This window comes from Pseudophryne corroboree, chromosome 7, assembly GCF_028390025.1.
Source record: "Pseudophryne corroboree isolate aPseCor3 chromosome 7, aPseCor3.hap2, whole genome shotgun sequence".
Lineage (NCBI taxonomy): Eukaryota > Metazoa > Chordata > Amphibia > Anura > Myobatrachidae > Pseudophryne > Pseudophryne corroboree.
This window is the reverse complement of record NC_086450.1, coordinates 417406039-417418280: the sequence shown is the minus strand read 5'-3', so window position 1 is coordinate 417418280 and position 12242 is coordinate 417406039. Positions and strand designations below refer to the sequence as shown.

The following is a 12242-nucleotide window of genomic DNA, read 5'->3' as shown; positions in this document are numbered from 1 at the left end:
GACCACTGACTTATCTTCATGTATCTTGCAGGTCATCTCACATTAGAACCAGGGAATGCCTTTCCTAGCTGTAACTGATTACATGTACTGTGTTTTTTCCTTTTCATTATGTATACCATTGTTTTCCTTTTTGCGCTACCAATGTTTGAGCGTCATAGCACAGAGGAAATGAGGTCACTACCACCGGCATAGAGGTTATAGACTGACACACTGCTACCTCTGGAAGGTTATAAATGTGGAGACTGCATCCCTGGTTCCATCCGTGGCGCTCTCATTTCCGGGCACTTTTCCCCTTAAACAAGAGTATAATACCGGTGGTTCCCACAGTCCACCCTCAAGGCCAGGTTTTATGGACATCCATGCCCTAGCACAGATGGGTTCCTTTAGTATCTCAGTTAATTTGATTTTACTATCTGTGCTCAAGCATAGATATCCTTAAAACCGGGAATGTTAGGATGCCTTGAGGAGCGGGTTTGGGGACATACAATATAATATTGGTATGGAAACTAGTACAGATAACTGTAGATATTACCAGGTGCACTTTCATGGTGGATTAATATATAATGTTCAGTGGTCACCTAAAATAAGAATATATATACAGGTTGAGTATCCCTTATCCAAAATGCTTGGTACCAGAGGTATTTTGGATATGGGATTTTTCCGTATTTTGGAATAATTGCATACCATAATGAGATATCATGGCGATGGGACCCAAGTCTAAGCACAGAATGCATTTATGTTTCATATACACCTTATACACACAGCCTGAAGGTAATTTTAGCCAATATTTTTGATAACTTTGTGTATTAAACAAAGTGTGTCTACATTCACACAATTCATTTATGTTTCATATACACCTTATACACACAGAATGAAGTTTATTTAATACAATATTTTTAATAACTTTGTGTATTAAACAAAATTTGAGTACATTGAGCCACAGAAAACAAAGATTTCACTATCTCAGTCTCACTCAAAGAAGTCCGTATTTCGGAATATTCCGTATTTCAGAATATATGGATATGGGATACTCAACCTGTATATATTTATGTTACAGTGTCATACAGAGCCAGATTTAGTTATGGATGCAAAGCCCACTGCGACTGCAAATGCCTACGCACTGGATCTGCGGGAATATGCTAATGAAGCTGCTGCGGGAATGGTTGCTCAGAAGTCGACGGAGCTTTTACAGCTGCGTACAAATGCGCAGTCACAGGCTCAGGCACGCCCCTGAAACAGTCCTTTTCACCTCCCACAAGCAGTCACTACCTGTCACCACTTGCAAATAAATCCTCACTGCATCCGCCATCGCTAATCAATCACCAAACGCGCAGTGCAGCAAAATAGCTCAACAGCGCAAACAGCTGAACTGCACAAACATCAATATTGCATCCACCACTGAACCAGGCCCATCAGTGAGAACATCGGTAGTGCAGAGATGACCCATGCTAGTTCAGACCCTTCAAAAGTACAAAATAACAGCAAAAAGTAAAATGAGAGCGACTGGACAGTTTTGATATACTATATTGCAGTGCGGGCGGAGACCGGACAATTTTGATATACTGCATTTCCCTTCAGCAACTTGGCAACCTCCTGACTCTCCAGCTGTGAATGGAATGGGTTCACAGAATTGCCTGATAGCCAGACAGTAGAATAATACATTTTTTCATGTATTCCTGCCAGCCTCTTATATGCTGGGACTTAAAATCACTAAAGAGCCGCAGGTCATCAAAGCCTATGTTACAGCTTTACAGGTATGCAGTACTGGTCCCAGGGTCTGTGTAGGACAGCTGCAAGCTACATGGGCATCCATGTAGGAATATATGTATAGCATATGCGCTTTAAGGGGGAGATTACTCAAACCCTCTACAGAGGACAAAATGGAGGTGTTGCCCCTAGCAGCCAACCAGATTCTAGCTATCCTTATAGAATGTACTAGATAGGTGCTAGCTATAATCGGATTGGTTCCTTTGGGCAGCACCTCCACTTGTCCTCTTTGGAGGTTCCTAAAACCTTCTTTCTCCTTCATCCACTAGGGGCCACTGGAGTGTAGTTACAATGGGGAGATAGTTGGTAGTATTGGGAGCTGGCACTTTAAAAATTCTCACACTGTGGCTAGCTCCTCCCCTACTATCTCCCCTCCAAGCCAGTCTTAGTTTAGTGCCCGAGGTAGCTGGTTCACTTGGGTTTAGCTGAAGAAATTTTTATTTTTTCTTTATTATTTTATTTTTCTAACTTACACTCACAGACTGGCAGCTCTGCCACTGCCAGTCTGCACCGCGGGAGCTGCCGGCGGGGTCCCATCGCAGCTGCGTGCGGCTAGGGATGGGCCCCGGCTGAGGGAGACACTGAGCTCTCCTGAGTTGGCGGACACCGCTGCGTGCGGCGCGTGTCGCGGCCACTCCATCCAGCAGAAGATTCCGGCAGCATGGCAGCGGTGAGTATAAAAAATGGTCGGACACCGCTGCGTGCGGCTTGTGTCGGGACCACTCCATCACAGAAAATTCCGGCCGGACACCGCTGCGTGCGGCGCGTGTCGGAGCCACTCCATCAGAAGGACAGCAGTGAGTACAATCTCCCCCCCCCCCCCCCTCCCCTCCAGACTGATGGGTGATTTTACAGAGTGAGACTCTTAGATGTGATGGTCTTTACTGCCTCTGACTTACAACCAGTTGTCCTGGGTTCAAGTCCCACTCTATCTTAAAGAACAGTGTTTGAAATCTATATGGCTGCGGTAGCTCAGTGAATAGATGACCAGACTGCAGCAGAAAGAGCCACACTTGGCGCCATTATGTGGGGGGCGGAGCTTCAGCCCGCTCTGTAAGCGGGCTCAGTGCTCTTCAATCCCCGGCTGCAGCAGACAGGCAGCCGGGTGATACGTTTACACGGCCGCACAGACAAGCTTACAGGCAGCCGGGTCATAAACTGATTTTAAATTTATAAGTGGCGCCGGAGCAGAGGGGCGGAGCTAACTCCCGCTCCGTCCGGCGGGCTCAGACTCTCAGCACCGATCCCCGGCCGCAGCATATATTACAATATGCAGACGGCAGCAACAAACAGTGGGTTACATTACTCCGACCGCAGCAAGGCGGCCGGGGGATAACATTTGCGCGCCGAGGCAGGGGGGGGCGGAGCTAACTCCCGCTCTACAGCGGGCTCTCTCCGCTCCCCGCGCCGCTGCAGCACGCCGCTCCAGTGTGTGCTCACACTGAAGGCTCATTCCTCTCCTGGCTGTGCAGGGAGGATTTCTTTGCAAAGAGGGGTGAGTAAAGGCTTATAACCCGCTTTACTCAGCGGGCTCCCAGGTCTCACTGTCGCTAGGCAACAGACCCTGGCTCAGGAGTTTGTAACTTTTCGATACTTCATGCTGCTGAAATATAGCTACATTCCTCCTGCAGTAGAGTCCTCTACCCAGCATTTCCCTACTTGCAAATCAGGAAATCTGCTCTATTACAGGAGCTGGGACTCGGCTCATTAATAATTTAATAATCTACTGTGCAGTATTTATTTACCTACAAATACACAGTATTTATCTACCCTATTGGGTTCACATAGATAGTATTTATCTACCCGGTGGGTTTCACGGTGGTGTGTGTGTATATATACATATATAATTATGTTTGTATGTGTGTATATATATATATATATATATATATATATATATATTTTTTTTTAAGTGTGTATGTGTGGGTATGTATATAGATATATCCATACAATACCATATATAGGGGATAAAAGAAACACTTCCGCAATGTTTTCTAATAACAGAATACCCCACCTTACCACATAACATATTCCCCCATCTTTTCTCACAGGCTGGTCACCATTTTGAAAAGCCAGCGCAACCTCCGAGAAACATCTGGTGCACCTTAATTAGCGGTACACTAAATACAGGGCGGGGTGTTGCCTTCCCTTTATTATTCCTTGGTCACTAGTTACTAATGCTATTTGTAATTGGGGAATGTGTGTAAGGCATCAGACAAATAGCGCTGTGGCTCAATACGCTAGTAGCGGGTATCTGAACAGGGGTTTGAATCCGAACAAAACTTTAAGGAGAGCTCCTAAAGCCTAGGGCTAAGACTCCTGTCCCACAGCGCAGCGTTACTGGTTCAGGTCTCCGCTGCTCCAGAAAGTTTATTTGAATCGGGTCGGTCACACATTATAGTGCAGACCTTGCATAGGGCTGTGTTTATTTAACCCACCTTTTCTCCTTTCGTTTGTCTCACCTGGGATAGTCGAAGAATTCCCTCTTAGGTGTGAAGTATGCGGTGGAGCCATCTGCTTAGCCCTCCGCACACCTGCAGGACACTCCTGTTTGAACAGCTCAGATTATACAGGTAATGTCACTGTTAACCAGATTGTACGTCATTTCACCTTTCCAAAAGGGAACCTTGCTAACATTCCATGCATTACTGATGTCTGTTTTCTGTGGATCTGAACCAGTGTCTCAGAATATCCAGGTACATTATACAGCAGTTCATCTGATACTGCAGGTAAAGGAGGAGGACACGTCAAGTCCATCAAGGTTCCACGCCAATGACGAAATGACAGCGACTGGTCCAGTTTCGGATGAGCTGGGCAGGCTCCGGTAGGCGGCCGACAGACACCCGAATACACAGTATCAGGTATCAAACAATGTTTGTTTTCCTATCCTTTCCCCGCAGATGGCAGGAGATGGTATCAGAACCTCTCTAGGGTATACCCCTCGATGTATCGTCAGTCCAACAAGCCGCCGTTTTCCTGAGGCAACCTTGCTCAGGGATCCATCGACATATGCGGCAGCGCGGTTATACCGTGTCCGGAGCAGGTAGGTTGGGGAACAATTGTCCTCTAGGTTACAGGATGCTTCGCATCAGGATCAATTGATACTTTGGTACAGGTCAGAATCACGATTCTGCTTTATGATTCTTTGGAGGTCTCCAGGTCTGCAGACTCGGACCCTACATCTTCGCTTGGGCTGTCTTAACCCGACGACCTCTGGGGCTGCGACAGTGACAGGGGAACAGGAAATCCTACGGGGCAGATGGTTCTGGGGAAGGAACTTTCTGCAGGATTTCTTGAACCATTGGAGGTAGGTCCATTTTGCTTTCTCCTACTACTGCCCCAGTTCCAAGACAGACCTTTACTGGTCTTTCCTTTAGTTTTTTCCGTGCCCTTTCAGGCTTTCGACTCCACACGGGTGATATCTTCGTCGCCAGGGGTTCTCAGGGTAAAAAGACTGAAGCAGAGGTTCAACATCCTCGGTCCAGTCTGATTTAATGTCATCCTATACACCCATTACACAGACTTTCCTACCACCTGGAGGGTCCCAGGGTAGGCGCAGGTCGATGGGAGAAGGCTTGGGCGGTTACAACCGTCTCAGGAGTCCCTCGGCATGGGTCGGCCGATTTACGATGACAAGAAAGTCATACTGCAGGCTGCGCTCCATAGGTTTTCTAACCGCAAAGGGTGTTGATCCCTGTTTTTCACATATCATTTGAATTAGGACAGTTCTCAGGCCTTCGTTTTCTTTTCACGTTCCAAAACCAAGTGGCTCGGACAGGCCTATTCTGGCCTTACAATCCTTTTAGTCTGTGATTGCTAAGTGGAACAAGAAAGGGAGTTTTACGTGTCCCTTGTCTTCAGAGATACCTGTTTACTGATTTCCGTTGGACAGGCTTTTCTCAGATTCCCCCTTAACAGGATTCTCATTTTCACTGTAAGTCCTTTCCTCTTCTCTCTTCCGCTCCCACAGAGTTTAGGAAGATCACAGAATAACTCTTTTTCAAGGGCAGTGGGTGACGTTGTTTCCCTAATGGGACAATTTACTGCTACTATCCCACTCTGTACATTACGTGGCTTCTGAATATCCGGAGGATCCAGGAGTTTCTGATTCGACACAGATCCAATTTATGCTCCGCATAGACGTTTCTCAACACGGTCCGTCAGAGGTTCTTTTCATTCCTCGGCACCAGAGACTCTATTACTTCAGTCAAGTTGCGACGCAATGAAGGGTCGCCTCCATCCCTCTCGGAGCGGGGGACAACAATCTTGTTTCCAGATCAAGCCACCAGGTCAGACTCCTGGGTGAGGGAACATGCCCCGGAGTTTTGTCATCTGGTCCGCTGTGGGCGGAGATTTCGGATCGACCTCAGGGCGTTCTGACTGACTCTTTAACCCTTTATTACTCTCGGACGTGAGCTCTGGCGGCAGTAGCCGTGGAGGCCCTCGGCTCCGGGGAGTTTTCTGGTTATTCTATCCTGCCTCCTTTTCTATTTCTACTTCATGTTCAGTAACACAGGAGGGGATTATGCGTGCTAGTCCTCTCGGTGGCGCTGGTTGGGCCACGCATGACTTGAAGATACAGATACGCCTGTTGTCAGTAGAGGAGCCGTGGCTCCTACCTCGACTGGACTGTCTACTTCAACAGGCTCCTTTTTTCTCCTTGTTCAATCTTACACTGGTTTCATTGACCCGTGTGACTGTTCACGAGACCTCAGAAGGGAGGAGTTCCCTAGTTCGGTTAGGCCTACGGGGCCCCGACTTCAGAGCCTACGGCCACACCACCCTGAACACGCCCGATCTCGTCTGATCTTGGAAGCTAAGCAGGGTCAGGCCTGGTTAGTACTTGGATGGGAGACCGCCTGGGAATATTAGGTGCTGTAGGCTAAAAGTCTGTTACCTCTTCTCGATTTTGCCACTTTTGGAAAACTTTATAGGACATAATAAGAAAAAAAGGGGTTTTTCCCCCTTCTTCCAGTTACCATTCATCTTTGGTTTCTCTGGGAGGTTTTTGCTCCGCTGCGCTTCAAACCACACTGACCGGAATTTTAGGTCTCTGCCTTTTTCGCTTTTCTTCCAAATGAGATTAGCCTAGCGGCCGTATGTTCGGCCTCTTTTTCAGGGAGTACTCTACTGGCAACTACCCTGGCTATGCTTCGGCCTCAGCGGTTGTTTCTTCCAGAGGGGATGTCCATTTTTCATATAAATCTGACACTAGTGTTTTTCAATCCTCTCTGAAGGTTGTCAGGGCTCGCCAACTCTCTCTACAGAGGTCTCAGGCTATTCGATGAAGTGTTTTTCTTCTTTGCTCTGTACGATGCTCCCGTACTAAATAGCCGGGGTCCCAGCGTAGGCTGGACAGTGGGATACATCTGATCATCAGACAGTCTTCTTGGCGGTTACTAGGGAGCCTCCGTTTTCCATTTCAGCGCGCTTTACGCGCATTGTAAGACCTTCATGGGCAGCCGCCCGCGGGGTCTCCATGAATATTTTGTCGGGCGGATGCTTGGTCAAACCGACATTCGTTTTGCCAAATTCTACAAGTTTGACACTTTTACGGCCTCTGCATCACTGTTTGGCCGAGCAGTCTTTACAGGACTCTCAGCGCTTTCCCACCCGTTTTTGGGAGCTCTGGGACGTCCCCATTGTAACTACACTCCAGTGGCCCCTAGTGGATGAAGGAGAAATCAGGATTTTGGTACTTACCGATAAATCCCTTTCTCCGATTCCACAGGGGCCACTGGACGCCCGCCCAGCGCTGTTTCTCCTGATTTTTGTTTGATTAACGGTTTGCAGATCACCATATGACTGCTTGTTGGGTTCAGGCTAGCCTGGTTTTTGTCAGGTTCCGTTCCAGGTTTAGTTTGTGTTCGCCTGGTTTACAGGGCGTCGCTAACCTCCTCTGCCTTACGGTTTGGTTACTACAGCTCTCCTCGGGCACAGTTTAACGTAGACTGGCTTGGAGGGGAGATAGTAGGGGAGGAGCTAGCCACAGTGTGAGAATTTTTAAAGTGCCAGCTCCCAATACTACCAACTATCTCCCCATTGTAACTACACTCCAGTGGCCCCTGTGGAATCGGAGAAAGGGATTTATCGGTAAGTACCAAAATCCTGATAAAGTGCAGACTGAAGTGCTGCCAGGGGTCACGTAATAAAGCAACATACAGTACGCCCTGCAGACAGCTATTGTTTACTGTATGCCGAAGGAACTGGACGATGATGCATCAGCGACTAAGATTGTGCAGAACTGGTGCGGGACAGATAAGCTCTATGAAACTGCTGTCTGCCTGATAATTACATAGCATAGTGTCAGCAGCAAAGCCAGGACGAGGACGGCTGAGTCACTCAGCACAAGGTGATCAGGCAAGTCTGTGGAAGTGCTGGCTGCAGGTTACATTGTAGTGTCAGCAGCAAAAGTCAGGGAAGAAGTCGATAGCATAGCAAAGACCAGAGATGGGGCAGAACAGAAAAGCGAGATCCCTGTCATCACCGCTCTTGCATTAAATTTATAACCCAGCTTTTTGCATGGTCCCTTCATTCCAGGTGATAGAGGAGCTCCGGCGGGAGCTAGAACAGATGCAGCTGATGCGCCTTGAAATGGAGCACAGGATGGGGCTGGGAAATAGCGCTGCCCTCCAGGAGTACAACTGCCGCACCCGGGAGGCTGAGCTAGAGCAAGAGGTCCGGCGACTGAAACAGGTCTGGTGGTTCTAGATCGGTTTTATGAGTACTTTATCAAAAAACTTTATTACACGTGTGTACAAGCCATATTAAACAGTCTGTCTTTTTCTTCTTTTTTCTGTTTGTTTGTTGTATCAGAGTGATAGGTCTTTATTTTTACATTGTGATAGGGATCACCTTTCATCATTACCAATATTAACCTCTTTCGGCATGTTCCATCCCCTGTCTGTATCTATAGTAGTACTTCTTAAATGGTATATCATAAAAGATACTGTCAATGTTTTAACAAACTTGCACTAGTTCATTCCTTTTACCCCATCCCTGGTCAGGTCACTGATATGGGGACAGCCGTCATCTTCCTCCCATTTTGCATTCCACTATAGCAATTTCTGGATTTTTCTTTTGCCGGGGGTGGCCCCAGTTTATGACCGATGTCCACACATACATTGCCTGCCCCCCATACACACAACATCCACGCATACATTGCTTGCCCACACACACAACGTCCACACATACGTTGCCTGCCCCCTATACACACAACGTACACACATACATTGCCTGCCCCCCATACACACACAACGTCCACGCATACATTGCCTTCCACCTATACACACAATATATTACGTAGCTCTGAATTGATTGGCTTATTAGACACACTCCTTGCTTCTACAACACCATGCATCCTGGGAACTGTAGTTTTCTATTCCTACTACACAAGACAGGATATGTTGGTGTATCTCTTTGTCGTCACCCCTTCACAATGAGGGAGATTTGAAAATATATTGAAAAAAATAAATAAAAATGATTGAGCGTATCTTGGAAAATATGTATATATATTATATTGTAGGTTCTGTTGTCATATCTAAATATGACGTTTCTTTGGTTATTTTATTAATTCTCTTATTTTCCCTTGGTAGGAGCAACGGACTCTCAAGGAGCAGAATGAAGAACTGAATGGACAAATCATAAACCTCAGTATCCAGGGAGCCAAAAACCTGTTCTCCACAACCTTCTCTGACTCGCTGGCTGCTGAGATTAGCAGCGTCTCTAGAGATGAGGTACGGAAGACATTGGGGTTCGCAGTGATGCATGAAAGTTGCAATGTTTCAGACGCGATAGATTAGTGTATCTGTTGATGGTTACAGTTCTTGTGATGAAATGCAGAAGAGACAAATTGGTGTTATTAGTAGTTAAGGTCTATATGGAGAAGTATGGAAGATAAGGATTGATGTTACTGGTGATGGTTTGTTGTTAGCGATAAGTTATAGAAGAGATTAAAGGTTAAAGCTTTCTAGAGATAAAGTATAGAAGATACCAATGGCTACAGCTTTCCAGAGATAAGGTATGGAAGATACTAATGGTTGGAGCTTTCTAGAGATGAAGTATGAATGATACTAATGGCTAGATCTTTCTTGAGATGATGTATGGAAAATACCTATGGTTAGTGGTTTATAGAGATAAGGTATGGAATATACTAATGGTTAGAGCTTTCTATAGATGAGTTATGGAAGATACTTATGGTTAGTGGTTTATAGAGAAAAAGTATGGAAGATACTTGGAAGATAGTTGGAGCTTTTTCAAGATGAGGTATGGATGATACTAATAAAGCTTTCCAGATAAGAGTGTCAGACGATTTGTGTAACTAGATGACTCTAGAGATTAAATACTGAAGATAGGCTGGTGATGTTAGTAATAGTTAAAAGTCTGCAGAGGTGAGTTATGGAAGATGCAGGTTGGTGCTATTGGTGATGGTTTCTAGAGACGAGGTATACAAGAATCTGATGGTTACAGCTTTCTAGTGATGTGATAAGAGACAGAATGGTTTTATTAATGATGATTAAACAATAATGATGCAGAATACGTAAGATTTTGCTGTAATGTCCCTCTGGAAGGCTTGTGGATCTATTACCTCCTGATATGCAGGACAGCCGTGAACACCCCCTTCTTACTTTGCAGCTTATGGAGGCTATTCAGAAACAAGAAGAAATCAACCTTCGGTTACAGGATTATATTGACCGTATCATCGTTGCAATTATGGAGACCAACCCAGCCATCTTGGAAGTGAAGTAAGTGTAAATAAAGCATAGAATAATCCTGTAGAGGGGGGATGGAATTAAGTGATATGTTCATCTTTTAATACATTTAGGGGGTCATTCCGAGTTGATCGCTAGCTGCAGTTGTTCGCTGCGTAGCGATCAGTGAAAACAACGGCTAATCTGCGCATGCGTATGCACACACACGTCGTACGGCTATAAAGTCCTTTGTGGTTTTGCACTGGTTCTAGCGACAATTGCAATCGCACAGCCGAACGCAAGGAGATTGACAGGAAGTGGGAGTTTCTGGGTGTCAACTGACCGTTTTCTGGAAGTGTTTGGAAAAACGCAGGCGTGGCTGGGCGTTTGCTGGGCGGGTATCTGACATCATTTCAATGTCATTCGTCGCAGCAATCATCGCAGAGAATAAGTAACTACAGGGTTGGTCTTGTTCTGCACAAAATGTGTTAGTTGCCACGCGGCTGCACAGGCGTTCGCACTTCTGCAAAGCGAAAATACACTCCCCCGTGGGCGGCGACTATGCGTTTGCACGGCTGCTAAAAGTAGCTAGCGAGCGATCAACTCGGAATGACCCCCTTAGAACAATACAGCCTTTGTGACGTTTTTCAAGATCCAGTCTGCTGATTTGTGCCAGCACAGTTCATGTGTCCATATTTACTTATTAGCCAATTAAGTCTAATTTAAGAATCAAAAAAGTGAATTGAAGTTGGGAAGTGTTTTATTAATTGGCTGTTAAGAGCTTTATCTGAGAGCAGAATCTGAATACTAGGGGCCTAATTCAGACCTGATCGTAGCTGCAAATTTGTTAGCAGATGTGCAAAACCATGTGCACTGCAGGGAGGGCAGAGAGAGTTAGATTTGGGTGGGGTGTGTTCTAACTGAAATCTAAATTGCAGTGTAAAAATAAAGCAGCCAGTATTTACCCTGCACAGAAACAATATAACCCACCCAAATCTAACTCTCTCTGCACATGTTATATCTGCCCCCCCTGCAGTGCACATGGGGGGTCATTCCGAGTTGATCGCACGCTGCAACTTTTTGCTGCCCGTGCGATCAACTAGCCGCCGCCTATGGGGGAGTGTATTATTGCATAGCAGGGCTGCGATCGCTTGTGCAGCCCTGCTATGCAAAAAAAGTTTTGTGTAGAACAAGACCAGGGTAAGCGTTTACCCTGTGCGATCAATCCAGCGTTGCAGGTCCCGGAATTGACATCAGACATTCGCCCTCCAAACGCCTGGACATGTCTGCGTTTGGATCTCCACGCCCAGAAAACGGTGAGTTGATGCCCGGTTCCGCCTTCCTCCTGTCAATCATATTGCGGTCGCCGCGACCGCTTTCTTCGTTACCGGCATCGCTGCCCGACACGTCTGCACAATGCGGCCGCAACGCATGTGCAGTTCCGACCCGATCGCACGGCTGCGAAGAAACGCAGTGTGCGATCGGGTCGGAATGACGCCCATGGTTTTGCCCATCTGCTAACAAATTTGCTGCTACGATCAGGTCTGAATTAGGCCCTAGACATAAGTGCAGTACTGTTATATCCTGTTTTGGCAGAACTCTGTATAAAAGAGGTGTGACTGGTGTGGTGACTGGGATATAGGACACAAAGGTGCTTAGTGTTCCGCTGAATTAAAACGGACGTTGGGCGCGTGCAGAATGGGAGTCTCATAGCAGTCAGGAGTAGCTGTTTATAACCCAGGAGCAGTTACAGCTACCTCTCTATCTGTGGCTCGAAATCTACACAAT

The 12242-nt window shown here is 46.4% G+C and overlaps 1 protein-coding gene and 1 non-coding gene across 3 annotated transcripts in view; both read left to right on the top strand.

Moving 5' to 3' along the window:
* RAB11FIP3 (RAB11 family interacting protein 3) overlaps positions 1-12242 on the top strand; it is a 121459-nt gene that overhangs the window by 106645 nt on the left and 2572 nt on the right. For both annotated transcript variants that reach the window (XM_063934769.1, XM_063934768.1), the window contains 3 exons: positions 8305-8460; positions 9360-9500; positions 10399-10508. In XM_063934769.1, the coding sequence (XP_063790839.1) occupies positions 8305-8460; positions 9360-9500; positions 10399-10508 (407 nt within the window). The remainder of the gene's footprint in view (positions 1-8304; positions 8461-9359; positions 9501-10398; positions 10509-12242) is intronic.
* On the top strand, positions 6530-6648 carry LOC134946679 (5S ribosomal RNA). The gene has a single exon (XR_010182324.1). It is a non-coding gene; the product is annotated as a 5S ribosomal RNA (ribosomal RNA).